The following is a 23,725-nucleotide window of genomic DNA, read 5'->3' on the forward strand; positions in this document are numbered from 1 at the left end:
GCAGGAATCTGCAAGGTGGACCAGGAATCAGGGGAGATGAGGTTGTATACAGTTTACAGGCCACCCTGAGAAGCATGGGCTCTTCTCTATTGTCATGGGAAGCCACTGGAGGTTTCTGAGTAGACGGCCACTGTGGTTAATAAAAAATAAATATTTTGTCTTTGTCTCCAGCACACAGGTGGCACACAGCTCCCAAAACTCTCAAAATCTCATGAGTAATGAGTGGCTTCTGTGTATTAATGAGGTGATTAATATCTGGGGACCCTAGGCAGCTTCCGAATAAGGGCTGGTGGCCTGAAAGACCAAGCCATGATGAGAGGGTATGAACTTTTGACCACAGGGGAGGAGGAGAGAGGAGGGGGCCCAGAGATTGAGTTAATCACCAAAGGCTGATGATTTGATCAATCACGTCAATATGATGAAACCTCCATAAAAACACCTAAATGATGGGATTCAGAGAGCTTTTGGGTTTGTGAACACATTGACATGCTGGGAGGATGGTGCACCTGGAGAGGACGTGGAAGCTCTGTGCGTCCCCTACCTGCACACCTTGTCCTGTGCATGTCTTCCATTTGGCTGTTCCTGAGTTGTATCCTCATAATACACCCATAATAGTAACCAAAGTACCTTCCTGAGTTCTGTGAGTCATTCTAGCAAATTATCAAACCTGTGGAGGAGCTTGTGGGAATCCCTGATTTATAGCTGGTGTTTCAGAAGTACAAGTAACCCAAATCTTGCAACTGGCATCTGAAGTAGGGGCAGGCCTGTGGCTCTGAGCTCATGATTTCTGGGATCTGAGGCTCACTCCAGGTGGACATTGAATTGAATTGAATTGTTGGACACCCAGTTGATAACCGCAGAGAATTGGAACATTGATGGAAAATTGATTCCCACAGAGGGAAATCACGGTTTTGGAAGATGAGCAGAAATGGATGGAATGGTGAAGATACTAGAGAAGAGGCTGTGAGAAGAGGCTGAGCAGTGGTCTAGGCGGGAGATGATGAGGACTGAATGTAACAGGGCAAAGTGCCCGTGTGCCCATGGTGCAGAAAGCTGAACTCTGACAGCAGGAGTTTGCATCAAAGTACAGATTTATTGCAGGGCGCCAAGCAAGGGAGTAGGAGACAAGCCTCAGATCGACTCCAGCTTGGTCTTTGAGTTGGGGGTGTTTTTAAAGGAGAAGAACAAAGAGGCTCGGATTAATCATCATCTTGTGACATTTCTTAATCTCAGTTTCAGGAGTCAGGATGTCTCCAGTTTACAGTTCTGGCCAGGTAGCCCGGGAGCCTGTTGGGAGAACCTGATTTCCTTAGCACGAGGTTGAGGTCAGGGAGGAGGAGAAAGGGAATAAAGTCTTTAATGGGGACGTTAATCATCAACTCGGTAAGGGAACTCACTTTTAGGGGGACTCTGTTTCAGAACCATGGTGATGGAGAAAGAAAGGCTGACTCCCCCGGGACCAGTTTCAGTAAGCAGGCAGTGCAGCACCGGGCTGTGAGGGTGAACTTGGGGGTGACTGTCTGGGATCAAGTCCCCTCTCTGCCACTTCAAATCTGTGGACCGTGAGCAGGTGCTTTAATCCCGTGAAGCCTTCCTTTCCACGTGGAGAAGATGGGTGTGATGGCAGTCTTCCCCCCATAGGCAGTTGTGGGGTTAAAGGAGGTAATGTACGTGAAGTGCTTTGCACTGCGCTGGCCCTTGGTCAGGGGTCAGTCAGTGCTGGCTGGGCTCACCTTCTGTTGGCAGGGGTGGCTCAGGGCAGGGTATAATCAAAAGATGACTAAGAGGGTTCAAGCCACGGACACCGGGGAGTCAGCAGTGTTTGACGCTACACCTCAGGAGTACAGATTCTTCTATTTAATCTTACCCGCTGACAGCTGAAGCCTACTATTTCTGGCACAAAAATGCCATCTTAAGGCTTTTGCTGGGCTTCCTGGACAGGACTGGACCCTGTGAGGCGTGAAAAACAGGAGCAGTGGAAAGAGGTCTGGACAGGATGTCAGGATACACAGCTTTCACTTCTTGGATCTTCCAAGCTATGTGAGTTAAACAGGGGAATTGGAGATGGTGGTCTGTCCCTGTCATTTCTCAGCACCTCAGCCCCTGCCCAGCCATCTGTCTTGCTTCTAATCAGCCAACATAGCTCGGTTTATCCCAGGACTTAATTTTACACACAAGTCCTAAATTTGCTTGACGACGCTCTCATTTCTCCTTCACGGTTCCTTTTGTGGCCGCTGTTCCCTTATGGACAGATGGCTTGGGTCTGTTCCCAGGGGCCTCCAGTCAGCCACTGTTTCCAAAGAGCTTCCCAGGATTTGGGGTAGAGGGTTGCTCTCTGAGAAAGGGAAAATGGTGGCCAGAATGGGAGGGTGATGAGCCCAGTTTCAAGCCTGTTGTCTTTGAGGTATTTATTCATTCGGTCCACACATATTTGCTAGGCACCAGCTGCGCCAGGCTCAGTGCTAAGTGCTGTGGGCAGTGACCAAGACCTGCCAGGTCAGCTTAAACTTACCGTTCAGTAGAGGGGACCATGTGCATTTGAGCCCTTTTTAACCACATAGGCTGGGGAAGACCTATGAAGGAGGCAGGGGTTAAGAAGCAAAGCAAAGAAAAGAAAAAAATAACTAAAATTCTAACATCTGTGCAGAGGGATTCTCGAGCTAAAGATCTGGTCTGCAGAAGACAAAGGTCAGGTACCATATATGTCCAAACTGGTAGGGGATCTGTTTCCTCTCCCCCACCCCCCTGAAACAAGCAACCTCTAAGCAAAGAGAAGTCACTTTATGTTCAAGTCCTTACAAAGTCTCTCATATCAAAGAAACTCTGAATTACTTTATCTTCAGTAACAAAGCAGCGATGTTCCAGGAAGACAGATTAGCAGTGCTGGTTTAGAAAGCTTGAAAGAGTTATCTGATGGCAGTGGTATTCTTTTTTAAAAGCAAAGAAAGCTAGTAGTTAATTCTAGACCTCAGACCTCGGAAGTTGTGCGAGCCTAGTGGATTGTGGCTCCCCGTGCATCAGTGACGTGAGCACCACCACCTCATCCCGTGGCTGTGGGCCCCGGCCCCCTGCTTCCTCTCTTCCAGTCTGAGTTCCACACCAGAGCTGGGCTGGGTGAGACCAGCCTCAGGCACAGAGGGGAGGAAGTAATCTGAGCTCATCTTGTCTGAGCATCTGTGTTTCCTTAACTGAAAATGGGAAAGAACCAAACAAACCACGCAGCAGATTGGCAGCTCGCCCCACTTCACTCACAAATATGACTAAATGCTGTGTAAACACGTTCCTTGTTTGTGTTCTTTAGCACAAAAATCCTCTTACACTTCTTTCCCTCACCTGAATCATTGGTTCTGTATAGAATCCTAACATTAGCTGGAGCCCTCTGCCTCCTCAGAGATGTAGTTAAATCTGCCTGGAATCCAATTAGTTGAGCAAGTAATTCTACATGTTACACTGATACGGGTATTTTGCTGTCGGGAGAGTTTGTAAATTTCTCCATCTGATACAGTGTATGTGAAGTCCTTTCTTCAACACTTGTTCATTCATTTAACAAACATTAAGGTGTGGATGAGCTGGGTTGAGCCCAGGGATCTTTTCTGCCATTCAGTCAGACCACCTCATCCACCTGCCAGGGTCTGAGACGGGGGATGTGGATCAAAACCCAGCGCCAGAAGCAGCCACAATGCCAGAAATGTAGCAACCAAACCAAACCTAACTTGGAATCCTCCCCTCTTCCGGTTATCGCTGGCCCTGAGTGACTGGCATCTAAGCCCCATGTGTAATAGTCCAGGTTCTCTCCTAGCCCTTAAATTGCAGGGTGTACTGCTGCCTCCAGCCCTTCGTGGGATGAGCTAGGGTGTAAATGACTAACTAAAGTCATGTGTTGCAGACTTCTTGACATCTGGCTTTCTGACGTTATTACAGTTGATTCCTGTGGATTAAAACAAATTCTTTCCTTCTGTACCGTGCATACTGCACTGCTCTTAAATCAATTCTTCTTTCCTTTGTTTTTCTTCTACGCAGGTTTAAGCTTCTTGTCTTCACTTGGGACATTTTTAACTGTCTCATTCCCTCGTCTGTGAATACAGCTGAATGTCATTTGCCCCTGAGTTTCCCCTGCCCAGCGCCATGGAGGTGAAGCTCACACTTGGAGCCCTGTCCCTCCTTAACTAGCAGGGTGTGCTATCCTTACCAGGCTTCTCATGCACGCCCCCGCCCCCTGGGGTTCCCACTTGCTTTACAGAAGCATAGAGGGATGTTTTTATGTCACACTCGCCCCCTGTCTGCCCTACCCTTCCCAAGGACGAGGACCAGGGTCTTGTTACTTGGCATTCTAACCCTGGAAGAAACTCGTGAGTTGCTGAATGATGCTCATCCCTTCCGGATGGTTGCATTAGCAGCAGTTTGGCAGGAAAGTTAAGGTCCCGAATGCTAAAGCCTTGCTTTGCTCATATCGGCTCTGCCACTTGCTGGTTGTGGAAGCCCCTTGCCCCAGTTTCCCCATCTCTGTAAAGGACAAATAATAACGCCTACCTCATAGCATAGTAAGGATTGAATGAGCTCACGTGTGAACAGGGCCTGACCACGTTGCATGGAAGTCTCAACTATCAATATTTTTTGTCATGTTTTTTGTCTTTAAAACATTTTTCTCTTTCTTGAAATTCCCTTATGTCAAATTCACTTGTAATTTTCACAGCCCTTTGTGTACAAACCTGGAGCTATGAAATGTCCGCTTTCTAATTCAGAGACTGTATAGGTACCCTTTGGTAGGCCAGGGAGCTGGTCTTCCTGGCAGATTTCCGACAGAAAGAGACTTCAGCAAGTTCCATTTTATCCCTAACTGGCATCATGACATTTATATAATGGTCACGTGTACACACACAAGATGCTGAACAGTTCAAAAACCTGTTTTTAAAAATCTGTTCTAGTCACAAATAAATGCCAATAAGATATTAGTGGAAATACAAATTAAAACGTGGGACATGAAATAAGAGACCCAGGCCGTGAATCGTGATGCATTTGGCTGAGCTTACAAGCTCATTGGTTGGTCACCTACTTCCAAGCAATTTGGTTTCCCCAATTTTACAACTAAGCTGTTGCTTAACTACTGTTTTCCAAGTGTGTTTTTAAATATTGCCTTCTCGTTAAACATTTTAATGGTTCACATAATAAATCACAGAGTAAAACAGAGCCCATTAAAGAAGCAGGTGGGGTGGGTGGTTTTATTATTCATTTAGTACACGTCTGCTGGGTGTTGGTGCCAGGCGCTTTGGTGTCACCAAGGATGGTGGACACCACTCCTGCCTCCCGGAGAAAGATGTGTGAACAGACGGTGGCAGCCAGGTGTGACGGATGCCACAGGAGGGGCGTCTGTGGTCGAGGCACCATGGAAGGCTTCTCACGGAAGTCACACTTGAGCTGCGTCTAAGACAGCTCACTGCACGTGGGTGCTTTAATGTTCCTGGAACTGAGGGCTTCTAGTTCAGTAGGAAAAATGAGGCAGCTCAGGGAGATCAGGGAGGGGCTCTCATGATATCTAAGGAGTACGGACTGGGATTTCGGTGGGAAGTGGGAGCCTTGGAGAGACTCCTGCTGCTGGCAGGGTTAGAAGCCGTCGGGTGGGGGTTTGGGGGACGTGCATTCTGGCGGCCGGAGGTGAGTGGGCAGGAGGTATGTGAGCCTGGTGGCCAGGAGACTGGCCAGAAGACTCTGGAAAGGTCTGGGTAAGAAGTGATGAGGCAGTGGGAGTGCGCGGAGGAGGGGCCCTCTGGAGGGCTGATGAAAGAGTAGAAGCAGCAGGGTTTCGGGCTGGTTAGCCATGAGGGGAGGCCCGAGGAGGGGAGGGCTGCCCAGGTGCTGTACTGGGTGTTGCTCTTTTCCAGCACCTGGGACCACTGCATCCTCACCAGTGTCTCCTGCACAGTTACTGAGGGCATGTGTCCTACTGGTGGTCAACCTGGCCATGGACTCCCTGGCAGCAGATAGTGGGGAGGGGGGAACCCTGGGGAGCGTGGGGAGAGGTCAGTGAGCATCTCGACAAACAGAATCAATAAACAATCAATGATAAGAAGAGAAAAGAGTTTTATTTGAGCCAAACCAAGGACTATCCCAGAAGCCAGCTTCCCAGATTACTCTGAAAAACTGCTCCGGAGAAGCAGGGTTTTCAGCACATTTTATATCTTGTCAGAGCAAAGAACATTAGATAAGCCAGGGGTCCATTTCTTTATTTAAAAATGAAGGTTTAAAAAAAGAAAAAGACCAGCACATACACAGTGAGTTAGTATGACCCTGGCACCTGGGAAGGTAGGACCAGCACTGGCACTCCAGGAAGAGGGGCATTTAATGCTTATTTTTAACATGGACATTTTTTTACTTCTGATCAATACAGCCTTTTCTTTAATAATTAGATCAGATACACAATGTATGTTTTATCGGCCACAAAACAGGCCATTTTAGTCAGCATAAAATTCAGGTTAACTCATGTATGAGCCAAAATGACTTCCCCCTGCCTCAGTATGTGAACATTCCTTTTAGCAAGCACGTCACTCCCAGGCACCTCCATGTAGCGTCTCCTAAAACAGGCAACGGGCAAGGGGGCCCAGGCCTCTGCCCCATGGCCCCACCCCCGCCCCCACCGCAACTCCATGGGCCCATTTTCAGTGTCTGAAACCCACCTTGCCTGGGTTGAAACCAGGCAGGCCTGAAATGGGGGGAGAAGGGAGGGAAGGGTCATTTTCAAGCTTGGGGGGAAATCTAAATTTTCTGGTAACGCTGGAGTAAAAATTCTGCTGCAGGTCGCGGCAGACTAACCAAGGGTGCTGCATCAGGGGCTCGTCGGAGCTGAGCCACCGTGACCACCTCACAGGTTAATTATCTGGGGAGGCCTAGCAGGTTCTTGGCCTGGGAGTCTCACTTCTGGGGCTTTACTGCTTGCTTGCCTTTTGTGGCTCTGTTTCCTGCTAAAAGTATCACTCCGTGGCTACTGTGTCCACTCATCAGAGGCTTTCGGTATAGAAACTCTTTGCCAGTTTGGTATCCGGATTTCTAGGTTACAGGGAAGAGGCTGCCGGCGGCCACTGGCCCAGGATCTGAGGACCAATAACCCCAACCTTAGGAACAATTCTTTTTTTATCCCCTTCACCAATGATTTATTTACTTGTTCATTCATTCAGTAAATATTTACTGAGCATTTGCCCTGGTACATTTTAAATGGATTATGGGGGTATTAGGAAGTCCAAACTTGTTCTGCTCGCCACACAACAGGCCAGTAAATCGGGAGATGAGGTGCTGGGGCAAGGAATAGCGAACTTATTCGGAAAGCCGAGAGGCCAAGAAGATGGCAGCATAATGTCCTGGAGAACCATCTTCCCCAAGTCAGAATTCATGCTCCTTTTATACTAAAAAAGGGAGGAGGTGTGGTTGGTTGTTGCAGACTTCTTGGTGTTGGAATTTTTTGTTCTTGCAGCTGTCCAGGTGGATCAGGTCATGGTGCCCCTGTAAAACCTCTAATAAAACAAATGTTATTTTCTATTCTGCAACTTGTTATCTTTATGTAAGTGCAAAAGTGTTAACATCCTTAAGGGTCAGAGCCTTGAGAATAGGCTCTCCTGCATATTTCAGGCTAAAGGCAACACTCTTACAAAAGGTGCAGAGCTAGCAAGATTAAGCCTAGAAAACGGGGCACAGGGTTAAAGCCAAAGAAACAGATCTAACAGGGAGTCAGATTTGTTCTTTTCTATTACAGGGGCTGATTACTGCAGACTATTTCATAACAGGGAGAGAAATTGCTTTGATCAATCGACTGTCACTGGCGAAGTCAGCAAGTAGATTTCTCCATAAAAACAAAATGTTCCGGAATAATAAGAGGCCTTCATAGAAGGCCACCGGATGGCCGCTGGCTTCCGCGTTCCCTCCTGCAGACGACAGATGAGTAGCAGCACCCAGGGTTCAGGCCTTGGTCCTCCTCCCTGCGTCAGCCAGCAGCCCACCCACTCCCAGGCCAAATGCCTGCACGTTTCTCCTACTCTCACCCTGTGGAGTGTCCTTATTATTTCTTCTGTTCATTCATCCACTGATACCACTGGCAGCGTTTTTTTAATGGGTGAAGGGAGTAAATGAGGGGAGACGGCAGCTGCTCCTAGGAAGAGCTTTGGGAAAGAAAACACCTGGAAGTGGGCACGTGGCCTCGGAGGACTGTGTGGTCAGGCCACAGCGTGTCAGCTGACGGCTGAATTCAGTTGTAGATCGCATCCACGCCATTTGCGGAACAAACGTGGCAAAGAGAGAAACGTCAGAAAGGATTTGAAAGTGTTGCCTCTAGCCTGTGGTGCTCACTGAAGATGTATCTTACTGCTGTTAGAAGCCCGTGGATTCCATACTCTTAATTATTAGCATGAGCATGAAAAACAGTTTCATCTCAAGTTGACTGACAGTGACTTCCTGCAGGGCCAGGACAGAAAGGGTTTTGAGGTTCAGTCCAGCCTCTGTGGGAAACACTGATTCCCATCAGTGAACAGACATCTGCCCTGGGTAAAGGAAGGGGCGGGGTGTGGCATTATGACCTCGTGTATTTGTTTGCACTTCAACTTGGATGGATCCTAGGAACCTTCCTTTTCCTTTGGTATCAAAAAGATGGTAGTTGAATGTTAAATTCTCTTTAGTGTACAGTGCAATGGAATTAAATAAATCAATACAGTTGTGATCACCTCATAAAGCAGCTGAAAATTGGTCCAAGTAAGAAAATTGCTTATCCCCAAAGGAAGTTAGACTTTGTCCTGGATTCAGAATTCATGAGAATTACAAACCAGTGTCTGCTAACACAAGCTTTCCCTCACTTCTAAGTGCAGGGTGTTTCTACAAATCAAAACAAGAAACTTGGAGACAGAAATCTCAGAATATCTTCATGCTTCCATTGCTGACTCATATGACTGGAAAAGTCTCCTGGGTCCTCTCCTTAGTCAACAGAGAGCTTCTCCAAAGCCACTAGACTTGCACAAATAAAATACATCAAATGTAAATATTAACAAATACCTGCAGAAGGGAGAGCTCATTTAACAACAACAGGATTTTGAGTCACAGAAGAAGCAGATCTCTTGTCTTTACGTTTTCATTTGTTTTTAGCTTTAAAGTGTTTGGTTGGTCAGAAATACTGGGCTGGGCTAGATGGAGAATGTGGAAATTTCTTTATATATATGCACACACACACACACACATATATATATAATTGAAGTATAGTCAGTTTACAATTTTGTGTCAATTTCTGGCGTACAGCACAATGCTTCAATCATATATGAACATACATATATTCATTTTCATATTCTTTTTACCATAAGCTACTACAAGATACTGAATGTAGTTCCCTGTGCTGTACAGTATGAATTTGTCTACCTATTTTATACATATTAGTATCTGAAAATCTTGAACTCCCAATTTATCCCTTCCCACCCCCTTCCCACCCTGGCAACCATAAGTTTGTCTTCTATGTCTGTGAATCTGTTTCTGTTTTGTAAATAAGTTCATTTGTCTTCTTTTTAGATTCCACGTATAAGTGATATCATATGGCATTTTTCTTTCTCTTTCTGACTTACTTCATTTAGAATGACAATCTCTAAGTCCATCCATATTGCTGTAAATGGCATTTTATTCTTTTTTATGGCTGAGTAGTAGTCCATTGTATAAATACACCACAACTTCTTTATCCAGTCATCTGTCTATGGACATTTAGGTTGTTTCCATGTCTTGGCTATTGAAATAGTGCTGCTATGAATATTGGGGTGCACATATCTTTCTGCATTAAGGTTCTGTCTTGATATATGCCCAAAAGTGGGATTGCTGGATCATATAGTAAGTCTATTTTTAGGCTTTTGAGGAATCTCCATATTGTTTTCCATGAAAGTTTCTTTCATAGAAGATCATCAGGTTTGGTTTGGTTTGGTTCAGTTTTGTTTTCTGTTGTTTTTATTGAAGTATAGTCGGTTTACAATGTGTTAATTTCTGGTGTACAGCATAGTGATTCATTTATACACATGTATGTGGATATTTTTTATGTTCTTTTTCATTATAGGCTGTTATAAGGTAGTGAATGTATGAAGGTCCCTGTGCTATACAGTAGGACTTTGCTGTTTATTTTATACATAGTAGTTAATATCTGCAAATCGCAAACTACCAATTTATCCTAGTTAGTATTTAGACTTCTCCTGAACAAAGGAAGCAGTGAAGGTCAGGAGCTGGGGCTAAGCCAGACACTTTCATTGTATTCCTACAATCCTGGTGTTGGAGATAACTGAAGAAGGTCATTTTGCAAGTCTCTTAAATGACAGAGATTTAAAATGTAACTGCTGGGGGCGAAGGCAGGGGCGGTGCCCTGTGGCTGTGGGACATAAAGGTGCAGAGTCAGCAGAAAGGTCAGGGATGCAGATGTTCAGTTTGGGGTGGAAGGTGTGTGTGTGAGTGAGATCATTCAGCCAGTCCATACACAGCGTTGAGCACCCAGATCGGGGCTCCTCTCCCCACCCGGCAGAGAGGTCAAAAGGCAGCTGAGGTCACCACCTCGAGGGTGTGACACTCCAGTCCAAGGAGGAGATCCCAAGAAAGCCAAAGAAATGAAAACACTGAGTACAGCTGTTGCTCTGTGCCACAGAAGCAATATCATGCTTTTGGTTAAGTGCAAGGCGGCCGACACGCTGGGTGATCTTTCATGAAGGGCTGTAGAAACATTCATTTAAAAAAAAAAAGCTTTACAGTTAAACCAGAAAGTCATTGTAATCTCATAAGGCAGACTTCTTTCACCATAGGAAGAAACCATGGTGTTCTAAGAACAGACGAGAAAAAGAGCATCACCCAAGACTGGGAGAACCTTTAGCTAGGTCAGCCTTTTAGGGGGAAGCAGTTAGGTAAGAGGAAGAAGTAAAAATGCGCATTTGTTCAGGGATGGGGGTTGGCAAACTCAGAAATTCTGAGTTTAATCAGGAAGGCAGGCATGTGGGCACGTGAAGACACTGTGCTGCTTTCTCTGTGTACATGTGTACACGGTCCTTTGAGCACAGGTACCGGGCTGCCTGCAGAGCAGGGCGGAGGTGGAGGGATGCACGGTGGCTCAGGGAGCAGTAAGAGCATCCGGGGGCCTAGTTTGGGCAGAGGGGTCACCAGCCAGCACTTCCAGGCCCGTTCCTGGATGAGCCTCCAAGTGAAGCAAAACCCGGTGTGGTAGTTAGAAGGTCTGAAACTCGCTGGCCTACGCACTAAGTTAGCAAACCAGCCTTGCAGCCAGAGCAAGTGGGTGGGGGCCCAGGAGACCTGGGCGTCTTCCAGGAGGCCCCCAGGGGGACGAGGGAGTGGAAGGCTTTTGAGGAGGTGGCTGCCATGCCAGATGTCAGAGCAACTGTTTTCCCTCCTAGATGGTCCCAGAGCAGTGAGGGACAGGAGCGAGTAAAGAAGGTGGGAGCAGGGGTTGCCTTACAGTGTGCCAGCTCCTCCCAACATCCAGCTCAGAGCGAGTCCAAACCCCACAAAGGCCAGGGATGATTTCACCATCCTGCTCGTCCTTGGATGTGAAGCTGCTGGGGATGAAACACAAGGGAGCCCAGAACTGACGGGAGGTGGAAACCAATGTCCTGCTGTCAAATCTGTTTGCCCCAGGGGGTCCTCACCTTCCCAGACAAATAGAGGACCATAGAGTGCTTGGGAAGAAAGGATTGTGGGAACGCGGGAAACGCAGGACATCATGACCCAGGAGGTGCTATGGAGCCTTGAGGGGAAAGGAAAGCCTCTGGCGTCTGTCAATCACCCACCCCACCGCGCCGCTTCTCCCCTTCAGATGGTGGTTGGAGCAATGGGGTTGCTGGATTGAAATGCAAGCTTATGAGAGACAACAGAGTATAGGAGGACTGGGCAGAGCCTGGTAAATGCAGGCGCTCAACCCTGCCCCAGATCTGGGGGTGACAGGACAGCGGACATCTGGCCAGGTCTCCAGGCGACGCCTATGCACATTGATGCCAGCCTAGTAGGTGGCACGGGGTCTGGGAACAATTCTCAAACCAGCCTGATGATCTGGCTGCCCCTGGGCCCAACCCCGGGGCCCCAAAGTAAAATCTCAGGGGTCACACAGTCACCTCCTAGGGCTCTGCCAGGTTTGGGAGCCCTGGACCAAGGTAATATTCTTTAAAGTATGCTTGTATTGGCAGTCCCAGAGTACCTAATTCTTTTTCTCTTTTCCCTTTCCATTAGGCACTGGGAAATCATGAATTTGATAATGGTGTAGAAGGACTGATTGAGCCACTCCTCAAAGAGGCCAAATTTCCAATTCTGAGTGCAAACATTAAAGCCAAGGGGCCGCTAGCATCTCGAATATCAGGACTTTATTCGCCGTATAAAATTCTTCGTGTTGGTGATGAAGTTGTGGGGATTGTTGGCTACACTTCAAAAGAAACCCCCTTTCTCTCAAATCCAGGTATTCTCTTCTTTTACAGCACTTGCTGCTTAAAAACAGATGCACTAAATCAGGGCTTGGCATTGTTTTTATGGACCGTGAGTCGTCGTAGGAACATGTGTGGTGCTGGACACCCGGGGACTTAGGATGACGTTGAAAAATCAGTGCAGAGGCTGCCACGTTGTCCTGAGCCACTTCTTAAAGGCATTCGCTCCTCTGCTCAGCAAACTTCTTTGTGGAGATAAACGGCATCTTAGTTCAACTCAGCACATTCAGAATTGGACAGGAGGGCCTTCTGTACCCATTGCTGAGCAGTGCAGTCACTGGCTGGAGAACAAGAGCCGTGTGACTGCCGCCCTCCTGCCCTTGGAGCCAGGGCACCCAGAACTAGGGTTTTACCTCAGTTTACTTCATCTTTCCCCTTTTTTTTTTGGTGGGTAGGGGTAATTAGGTTTATTTCTTTATTTATTTAATGGAGGTGCTGGGGATTGAACCCAGGACCTCTTTCATGCCAAGCATGTGCTCTACCACTGAGCTCTACCCACCCCCATCTTTCCTTTTCTAGTATGATTATTACATGTCTAGTTAACTCTCCTGTCTCCCTTTTCATTGTTTATCTCTTGTAGTTTTAATGACTTTGTTGTACCTGGCTTTCTGGGAAATATACACGTGTGTGTGTGTGTGTGTGTGTTCCTGAATGGTCTTACATACATGTCTTATAGCAGCTATATATATATACACACACACATACATACAGGTGTAACCCTAAAATCATTCAGGCAACATTTTTGAGCCACTTTTACAGGAGCACTTTGGCAGTGAGAAAAAAAAGTACAGTTTTATTCTAAATGATCCAAATCAATTTTCTTTCCGTATTTGAAACAAAAGGGGATACTTGGAGTGAGCATTATCCAGAAACAAGGGTTTTTGTTAAGAACTAACTGATAAAGGACATCTAATTAACACTTAGAGATGCCATATGTTTATTGCTGTTAAAATAGACGCAGGCATCCGAAACAAGAGAAGGGCCAACTGTACCTGGGCCTGGGCAGCTCCGGAGCGGAGAGGTCCTGCAGGGCTTGGAGGCAGGGTGTGGCCATCTGCGCTCCACTGATGGGGACGGGAGGCCCTGGTGGCTATCTGTCCCACGGCGACCAAGCCTTTGCACACGGTCATGAGCTGTTGCTGAGGTCATTGTGAAGCCACAGGGCGGTCACCGTCTTCTGAAGTGTTGTAGGAGTGCTCTTCTAACTAAAAGGGATGTGGTCCCATCAGAGGGGCCTGGTTTACAGTCTCCAGCTGCTCTCGTCCTTCCCGGCCTGACCTCGGTCCTTCCCTCCCCCTGCAGACATGCTGCTCGGGCTGATCAGACCTTCCCCTCAGGGGACGCTGTCCCTCTGGGCCACCTGGGGCCTTCCTGCCAAGAGGCAAGGGTGGAGATCACAGAGTGAGCCAGTCACTGACGTGGGTGGGGCTGGGGGGATGCAGTCCAGTTGCTGCAGCCTTGCTGCAGGTCCCCCTCCTCAGGTGGGATGTCCCTGCTGTGGGCCCCTGGGGTCCCCCAGAAAACACCCCCCCATCACATATGTCCCTTGCTGTTGGCTTCCTGCGCCACCAGAACAGCCTGAAGACAGAGCTGAGTCTCCTTTCCATCAACATCTGGAACCTAATAGAGAGGCCAGCTGAGGATCTTTTGCTAAAGCTGTGTATGTGTTGAGTAATTAAATAATTATGTGTCTCCATAATTTCTGTTCCATCCATGGGTTTTTGAATTCATTTAAGATAGAATGTAATTAAATGGCCTAAGAGAGCCATAAAGTCAGGGAGGGAGGAAGGAGGGTATGATGAGTGGAAGGTGTGACAGCCAGGTCAGGGTGGCGTCAGGTAGCTTGGGGAAGACCCTCCTTGGCCGCCTCCAGGGCATGAGAAGCATCTGAGGCCAAGGGCATCCCTGAATTGAGGTCAGAGTCACCTGCTAGAACACAAGCTCCTGAGGGCGGGGACCTTGTCTGTCTCACTCACTGCTCTGGGGTCTGCTCGGTGCCAGCCATAGGGGAAGTTCTCAGTGAATGTTGCTGAAATGCGCACATGAGAGCAGGGAGGTGTGGGCCCACAATCACAAAGTGGCAGGTAGTTCAGTCTCCTGGAGCATAGGTTCTAAGTAGGAAAAGCTCGAAAGTGGGGTGAGAGGCGGGGAGGGCATAGCCTGGTGGTAGAGCGCATGCTTAGCATGCACAAGATCTTGGGTTCAATCCCCAGAACCTCCATTTAAAAAAAAATTTTTTTTTCCAACCACACCATTTGGAACATTTTGAAATCTGTTTCTTTTTTCCAAAAATAAAAACCCAACTACTTACTGAAAAACCAAAAAAAAAAAAAAAAAAGGGCTGAGGACTGATTCTTCGGCTGAGTAGTTCAGCATGATTTGGAGAAAAGCATTATCTCTTCCTTAACAGTCACCAATAGAAAGACAGAAGGGGAGGGATGGGGTAGAGAGACAGGGGGTTCCAGAAATCAGACCAGCTTGCTGGGACTCTGACAGCACCCCGTATTAGTTCTTTACTAGGTTATGACACAAGGGGCCAAGCTCTTTCCAGCAGCTCCTGGAAGAGAAAGGCTGGATCGTGCAGGGACTCGGTGTAGGAGCTGGGCAGCAGGTGGAGCAGTGCCCCTGGGGACACTTGCTGCTTCCAAGACCACAGGCCCAGCAGCCCGGCTCCTCTGACAGGTCTCTGGCCCCAAATCCAGCCTCGTTCCTTCAGTCCTGATGGCCTGGGTGCCCACAGGTGGACTTTGTATTTCTAGCACATTTAATTTGTTTTAGCTACGTAATGAAATTCCTCTCACACCCCTCATGATATCCTGAAATATCCCCCCTGCTTTCTTTATATGAGATGCCCGATCCTGTGAGGTTCCCAGTGTGTTAGGAGAATAGGTTCCTTTGTCCTCAGAGGCCTTTCTCTGAACTTTTGGTTCCTTCTTGCAGCCACATGGAAGCAGAGGATAGTAGGCTTCTCTCAAAGTCTTAGCAGACATTCATTCACTGACTCATTCATTCATTCCCCCAAGTACTCTTCTAGGCACTGGGGATACTGACCCCAAAAAGCCCTGCCCACTGGAGCTCACACATTTAGTGGGAGAATAAATACATGAGTAAAATGTTTGGTGCATCAGAAGGTGGTAAATGCTATCGAGAGAAATGAAGCAGGCATGGGGGAGGGCGCACCTTGTCCTTTTAAAGGGACATTCAGGGAGAGGCTCATGGAGAGGGTGATATGGCTCTGAGGGTGACCTGGGAGCCCTGGGCTTCTTGCGGGGCTGGCAAGAAGCAGATTATTCGTGATGTCCTCGTGGCAGACAATGGTGGCCAAGTTGTTAGCACTCCCAATTTTTAAATGTTGCCTGTGAGTTACTCACAGCACTTCCGGTCCCACCCAACACGTCCATGAGCCGTTCCGTTTCAGGCCGTCGGTCTGGGGTCCCCCTGGCTTTGCCATCAGCTGTGTCCTTTATTTTTCATGTTCATTTGCACACACTGGGTTGACTGATGGGAAGGACTGCAGAGTTCCCCACTGGCACACATAGAGACCCCCAAACACCACAGCTACAGTCTTGTAGCTCCTTAGAGGAATATTCTTCAAACTGGAGATGGCAGACTCCTGGGTTTGGAAGGATCTTTATGAGATTTATTCATGTTTTGATATTTTCATTTTAGTGACCGTTCTGAGCTATTAGCATAAGGGAATCCAGATCATCTAGAAGGCCCCAAGTCACAGACTGCTGGACGTGACTTCAGGGCAGCATGTCTGTGTTTGCGGTCACCTTTGTGCCAATAAGAGCCATAAGCCCTCAAGCCGTGCTGGGGTTTGGCCGCAGAGACGGGGAGAATCTGGCGGTCTGGCCACACCAGGTAGCATGTGCCTGCAGCGCACGGAGCCCAGGGCTGTGCGGTCACACCTCACTGACCAGCCTGCCCCCGTGGGCCAGCTGCTGTTCCCACTGCACAGGGCGTAAGCAGCCAGGAAGGATGTGCGCACTCCCCCAGCCAGCTGTCCTTGGGTGAGATCCCCATCTGATACGAGCTCGACGATGCACTAATGCGAACCTCGTCGAGTAGACAGTGCAGAGTGCTCGACTGCACCTTAAGACTGGCATTCAAGGACTAGTTGCTAACATGAAGACTGATTATCCTGAACTTGCAAACAAAACCATAGAGTAGCTAATCTGTTTTTTTTTTTTTTTTTTCAGTTTTATTGAGAGGTGATTGACATCCAGCACCATGAGTTTAAGGCGTGCAGCACAATGACTTGGCGTGCATATAGTACACCAGGCTTGTGTGCTCAGACAAGTTCTCCATTGGCATAAGGGAAGTCTAAATGTAAAAACAGATTTAAAAAGATAGATTCCTGGTCTGAAGCCTCCTCATAGTTTGAGATTGAATTTGAGCAACATAATACCATCCACAACCTTAAACGAATGCCACATTAAGGAAGTGTAACTGAGGTTGTTGCTGTGCATTTTTATTGGTTTTGTAGGAATTTTGAATTTATAAAAGTTTTGGTCTTAGTAATTTAAGCTTTAGGAGGTTACTTGATATGCCTGTATAATAAGCAATATAATAAAAATTATTGTTTAAAATGTCCATTCGTATTTATTTTCTTCCTTAGGAACGAATTTAGTATTTGAAGATGAAATTGCTGCATTGCAACCCGAAGTAGATAAGCTGCAAACTTTAAATGTGAACAAAATCATTGCACTGGGACACTCTGGTTTTGAAATGGATAAACTCATTGCTCAGAAAGTGAAGGGCGTGGACGTCGTGGTGGGCGGACACTCCAACACGTTCCTTTACACAGGTAACGGCTTCAGGGGGTTGGACGGGCCAGCACGTCGGGATGACTGGCTTTGTCTCTTTTGCTTTTGTAACAGTTATTATTTTTACTGCTATTTAACATACAATATATATTACATGTACTATGTAATATATACATGTAGCAGTGTGTATATGTGATGCATTTGGAATAGTAACGTGTAGATCTTACACAGAGACGTGACTAAGAATAATGTTTTGGTTTTATAATTATGTCAATTCCACGTGTGTATATTATAAATACGTATATGGCACACGTATACAAATATATAACAAAAAGTTTACTAAGTCCCAACCAAAAGTCATCAAAAAGCAACATGTCAGAGGGAGGGTATAGCTCGAGTGGTAGAGTGCAGGAGTGCATGCTTAGTATGCATGAGGTCCTGGGTTCAATCCCCAGCACCTCCTCTGAAAGAATAAATAAACAAATAAACCTAATTACCTCCCCCTTCAAAAAAAGAAAAAGAAAAAAGAATTTTAAAAAAAGCAACATGTCATATAAAAATGTTTACGCAGCTCAAGGTGATAGGATTTGATTGCTGGTTCACAGGTAGCAGAAGCTGGGACTCTGGGCTCAAGCCCTGACCCTGCTGTGTCCTAGGACTGTGAGTGTCCTGGAAGTCACGTGGTCCACGCTCCCGCCAGCACTCTCTCCTCCTCCCTTCTCTTCCTACCCCCACCTTTCCCTCCCTCCCCATCTCTGCCTTTCTCTCCCTCTCTCTCTCTCTCTCTCTCTCTGCCCCCCTTAGTCTAATGTAGTTTTAGTTAGAAAAACTCTTTTTTTTCCATTCAAACCTATAATGTTCCAAAACTTTTTTGAGTCTGGCTCAGTGAGTCTGTCCCACCACAGCCCCTTCCCCTACCACTGCTTCCTCAAGTTTTGAGGTATTTTCAGGAAAAGGAAGGAGGAGGGTCTGGCTGGTCAACAGCTTTTATCAGCAGCGGGAAAGAAGGTTTTGGTGGGGAACAGCCCTCCCCTTGGAGAGGTTGCTGCTTCACCTGTCCCCATCTGAGCTGTCTAAGGCGATACTATGTTTATAAAAGCAGAAATAAAATATACCCTAAACAGTAAGAAATGCCCAAATGTGTTAAAAGAGCTTATCACGAAGAAGAGCCTTTGGGTGATTTTTACTTCCCTCTTAGAACCTTTGAGTATTTTCAAATAAGGAATGCATCTTGCTTTTGCAATCAGAAGAAGAAACACAAGTTATAAAAAGAAAAGAAAGAAACACAGTATCAGATCAGAAGTCCTCATTCCTGATTCTATTGAAGGACCTGGAGGAGGGCACTCCCTCTCTGAACCTTCTAGCTTCCCTTCGGAATGGGGAGGGACAATACTCCAGGTGCCTCAAGGTGGTGAAAATTACTTGAGACGGTGTCTGTGAAAGCTTGGTATCAGCGGGGCATAGCCACGTCCCAGTGTGCAGGGGCAGCTGCCGCCAGCGAGATATGCCCAGTGACACGGGCCCCTGGGCACTCGTCTGCTGGCTGGGCTGGCCTCCAGTTCAGGACTCAGTGTTCAGTGTTCAGTTGCTTCACATGTGTTTTATCTCTCAGTAGACACAGGCTAGAGACTTATTTCAAACTCGATTACACTCGTTCGTGGTTGTGAAATCAATGTAAAAAAAAATGTTGAAAGAAAACACAGTAGGTCTGTGTTTTAACAGCCTAGATGAAAACAGATCAGGCACTTACATTGCTCGTTCATGGAGATATACTGTCTCATGAAGAAGGTGGATGTAAAATGATGAGAACAAATACCTGCAGGTCTCTAGCAGAGGATACAGGAGTGTGACGAGGTCGGCGGGACACCGAGAGGCATGTGAACGTCTCGGTGCGGGTAAAACTGCCATCAAACAGCTGAGAGGCACTCCAGTAACTCAGGGAGAACCAGCTGGGCCGAGGGCCCCAAGACCAGGAAAAACGCCACTGCAGCTGGTCACTGGGCAGCGCTGGGTAGAGATTAAGACTCTGGTGTGGACGGGCTGGGCCACTGTCTAGGGGTGGGCACCTGTCCCCACCTGATCACGCCCGCTGTAGAACGAGGGTCTATTATAAAGCATCGTTGTGACTTGACGTGCATGACGAATGGGTGTAGGTGCAGTGGCTCAGGACGCGGCTAGAGCTCTAGTGGGTCTTACGTCAGTCGTGTCCCGGCTCTGTGGGTGGGACACCCTCCCGGGGCCTTTCCCTGGCTTCCCTCTGAGGCAGTGTCAGACCCCCAGGACGAGGGGGCAGCTCAGTATCTGTGTCCCACTCCCAGTCCTTTAGAGCAGTGGTTTCAAACACATTTGATTATGATCCACAGTAAGAAAGGCGCTGTCCATGAGGACCTGGCGTGCGCTCACACCCACACACACCCCCACACACTGAGCAAAATCTTTCACAGAGCACCTGGGATGCACCCTGATATTTTCTGCTCTACCATTTCATTTGTTTAAGTGCCATTATCACCCACTTACTTAATTTCCTCATATTTTAGCCCGGCCATATTTTGAAAAGTTCAGCGTTCAGGTATGACCAAAACCGTGCGTGAGCAGTGAAAGGAGTCTGACGTCCCCGCTCAGATGCCGAAGCCATCGCCTTGTTCCTTTTGACTGGGTTTTAGACCCTCCGAATGATGCCCTAGTCACAGCCCCCATGACCACCCGCAGCCGTGGTGCCTGGCCATCAGTTAGCGCCCCCTGCTGGGCTGGGCCTGGCCTCACGGTAATACTGCTGCCTGTTCTCTGGTTCCTGTCCCTTTTGTTCCAGCCAGTAAAGTCCTGCAACACAGTATGTGCCTTTCGCTAAGGAGATGAATTTAGTGAGTGGTGAATGACTGGATGGAAAAAAGATTTGGGGATAAAAGTTATTACCATTTGTTTATCCGTTAATCTTGAAGTAGGTAATTACAGTCTCTGAAAAAAACTACATGTAGAGTCTTAGCCATTTATTTCACATTTCATGATTGCTTACCAAGATTAAGCTTGTTCTCATGAAAATATTCCATTTGGAGACTCATCATTGTGAGGAATGAACTTAACAATCAAAGGTAATTCCAGGACACAGTAGGAAATGAGGCAGGTTTGCTTGTTTAAATTTTCCCAACCTTAAAAAACAAACAAAAAATTAAAAAAAAAAAACCTCTGTTGAATTGCTTTTGGAATTACTATGAAGTTAAATATATTTGGTTAATAAAATCAGGGTTAAAACAATACATCTTTGGGAATTTTAAATCTTGCTGAGAACCATTTCAGCACACACACAGAGGACCCACCACACACACATACGTACTAACCTGAATGAAAATTTCACAGAGAATCTAAATTGCATCAGCTATCTTCTGCTCTGTTCTTTATTTTAAATGCTGGTGACCACCTGCTACAGAGATTTCATTGTATTGTAGCTAGTCCATATTTTTAAAAGCTCAGCTTTATTTGAGGCACAACCAAAACAGTGCATGAACGGTTACCCTTCAAGTACTGAAGGCCATTGCAGGTCCTTTGGATGACAGCTGCTGTGTACACGCAGACAACCCTAGTGTTGCCTGACCACTCTCCTGTGGGGATGAAGAGGAGAGGGCTTCCCTGACCAGGCTGACCGTCAGAGCTGCAAGGAGGAGGGCTGGTACACAGACGTCTTCTCTGAAGGAAGTGAATCCCAGAGTTACAAACTGGTCCATGCTGTTGCCTTTGGAGAAAAAAGTCGTAAAATGAGTGCAGGTTGAAAGCAGCAGCAGGTGTGCGAGGGACACTCTTCTGTGTGTGACCTTTGGAGGCAGGCAGGCTCCTAAGATGCTGTCTCTGTCTCTGTTTGCCTCCCACTATTTTAACTGAATTTTGGATCATGCGAGCCCATCTTGCTGGCTGTGGCCTTAGTGAGTGTAGACGTCAGTCTCTGCATCTGCCGAGTGAAGGAGTGACAGGTGTTAAGTCTATGATCCCCTCTGTTCTCACACCCTGGTCCCTGGAAAGTCATCCGTGCAAACAGCCTGATTGCGTACTTTCCAAAACTGGGGGAAGTAAAACCCTTCTTGGCAGAACGCTGAGGTTACAGCGGTCGATTTTATTATACCTCCAACTGCTTTTAGGCTCTCACCTCCTGGCTGTCCCTCCCTCCACTGTCTCCCTCCTTGTCACTGTCATCTGATGGCCTCCAACCCCTCCCCAGCATCACCGAGAGTTTAGCACCCAAATTCCGGTCTTCCCCTCCACTCCATCCTTCATCCTGGTGAGTGTCTACATGGATGGTTGACCCAGTACCCAAGGCTCAGAGTCCCGGATCCCATCAGCTCCTGGACTGTCACCTGCATTTCCGCAACTTCACTCTGGGACTGCAGGCTGAAACCTAGTCGTCATCCTGAATGGCTGCATCTCCACAAGCCCACTCCCCACTGGCCTCCTATCTTAAGGCTGTCTCACTCTTCATTTCTCTGAGAGCCACCTGCAGCTTCACTGAACCCTATGTCTCAGGACCCCCTCCCCCCTGCAGCCCCTCAGGTGTCACTTCCCTTCCTCTTTAACCACAGGTGCCCAGGATTATTGAGTGAATGCCACCAGCAGATGCAACTCCTTTAAAAGTAAGATTTCCTTATCTGAACAGTTATTTTAAGTACCTGATTTGCTTCTGGTTTAGGCACACATTTGTTGAATATGAAGTGCAAGCCTTTTCATGGACTTAGAAAACATAAATGATTTTAATGACCACGGAATTTTATTCTCAAAACAAACGGAGGTCACGGTATAAAGAAAACCTCAAAACCTAATGGCCGCTCTTCCCGCTGCAGCTGGTGGCCAGGCGCGCGCCGTGCGCAGGGTGAGCCCACCCCCGCCTTGTCAGAGTGAGCGAGCGAGGGCAAAGGGCTTTGTTGTGGTTTGCAGTCATCAGTCATCTCTCCGTTAAGTTTCACTCTTGTCCTTTAGATAGTCTTGTATTTTAGAACAAGAAAATGGTCCTGTTATTTACTATTTACTACATTCGCAGGACAGGGAGATACTCTCCAACAAAGAACCACTTCCCTGAACATCAACAGGACTGCTGACATGTGGGTTTATTGAGTGAGCCTGGGAGAACCAGCCAAAGGACAGGGTTGTGGCCGGTAGCTTCAAGGATGCTGTCCTTGGTGGCACAGGGACTCACTCTTTCCTGGGGTAACTACTGGGGAACTGTCGGTCAGCTTCCAGCCATACCCCAGCCTTGACACCAGCTTCCTTCCCAGAGCAAAGCCAGAGCCTCTGGTTAATGATTTTTGAAGCATGAAACACTGATCAATTTTAATTACGTGTCATGGAACTGCTTTCCAAGGCAAAGTGGGACGAGCCAGACCCCAAATGTGAAAAGAACAGCTATAAAACACAGTCCTGTCATTTGGCAGGGGTGAGTGGTTGGGGAAGCTGAGAGCCAGCTACATACTGTGAAATCAAAAGCCCAGTTCCAACCACCAGGTCAGGTCTCTTTGTGGGGCCGCAGTTCTTCCTGCCCTAACCTTGCCCCTCGATGGTCTTCGAGAAGCACCTCGTTCCTCCCACCTCTGGCAAGCAGCGTGGGGTTGTGGAGAGGGCTTTGGACTCTGAAAGACCCAGTTTTCCCCTGGGGTTGGTCACTACTGGCTGTCCGACCTTGAACAACTTACTTAACCACTCTGGGCTTCAGCTTTTTATTTTTAAAAATGGCTACAGTGACACGACTATTCAGAGAGTTGCAGAGACTAAATGAGGTAATATGTGAACAGACGGAGCCCTGGAGCACAGGAGGTCCAAGGCAAACATGTCAGTTCTCTAATATTCTGCCACATGGGAGGGAAATGCACACAATTTCATTTTCAAAGAAAACGAGGAAGATGCAAAAATTTCTCTTTTACAACTATCTAAAAATTTATTATCCAGACAGTAGTCACCTGACACTCATAGATCCTAGCTGACTTATGGGGTCATGCCTTCCTTTGATAAATAAAAAGATTCTTTTTTTAACATTTTTTATTGATTTATAATCATTTTACAATGTGTCAAATTCCAGTGTAGAGCACAATTTTTCAGTTATACATGAACATATATATATTCATTGTCACATTTTTTTCTCTGTGAGCTACCATAAGATCTTGTATATATTTCCCTGTGCTATACAGTATAATCTTGTTTATCTATTCTACAATTTTGAAATCCCAGTCTGCCCCTTCCCACTACTGGCAACCCCCTTGGCAACCACAAGTTTGTATTCTATGTCTGTGAGTCTATTTCTGTTTTGTATTTATGCTTTCTTTTTTTTTTTTTTTTTTGGATTCCTCATATGAGCGATCTCATGTGGTATTTTTCTTTCTCTTTCTGGCTTACTTCACTTAGAATGACATTCTCCAGGAGCATCCATGTTGCTGTAAATGGTGTTACGCTGTCAGTTTTTATGGCTCAGTAGTATTCCATTGTATAAATATACCACTTCTTCTTTATCCAGTC

General features: G+C 47.0%; 2 protein-coding genes across 4 annotated transcripts in view; one reads left to right on the forward strand and one right to left on the reverse strand.

Annotated features, from left to right (window-relative positions):
* NT5E (5'-nucleotidase ecto) overlaps positions 1-23,725 on the forward strand; it is a 48,702-nt gene that overhangs the window by 3,270 nt on the left and 21,707 nt on the right. Inside the window, exons 2-3 of the mRNA XM_032484557.1 lie at positions 12,223-12,445; positions 17,092-17,280. Of these exons, the coding sequence (XP_032340448.1) occupies positions 12,223-12,445; positions 17,092-17,280 (412 nt within the window). The remainder of the gene's footprint in view (positions 1-12,222; positions 12,446-17,091; positions 17,281-23,725) is intronic.
* SNX14 (sorting nexin 14) overlaps positions 21,060-23,725 on the reverse strand; it is an 87,320-nt gene continuing 84,654 nt past the window's right edge. For all 3 annotated transcript variants that reach the window (XM_032484547.1, XM_032484546.1, XM_032484548.1), the window contains one exon: positions 21,060-21,179. In XM_032484547.1, the coding sequence (XP_032340438.1) occupies positions 21,105-21,179 (75 nt within the window). In that variant the 3' untranslated portion in view covers positions 21,060-21,104. The remainder of the gene's footprint in view (positions 21,180-23,725) is intronic.

The sequence above is a fragment of the Camelus ferus genome, chromosome 8 (genome assembly GCF_009834535.1).
Source record: "Camelus ferus isolate YT-003-E chromosome 8, BCGSAC_Cfer_1.0, whole genome shotgun sequence".
NCBI classification, from domain to species: domain Eukaryota; kingdom Metazoa; phylum Chordata; class Mammalia; order Artiodactyla; family Camelidae; genus Camelus; species Camelus ferus.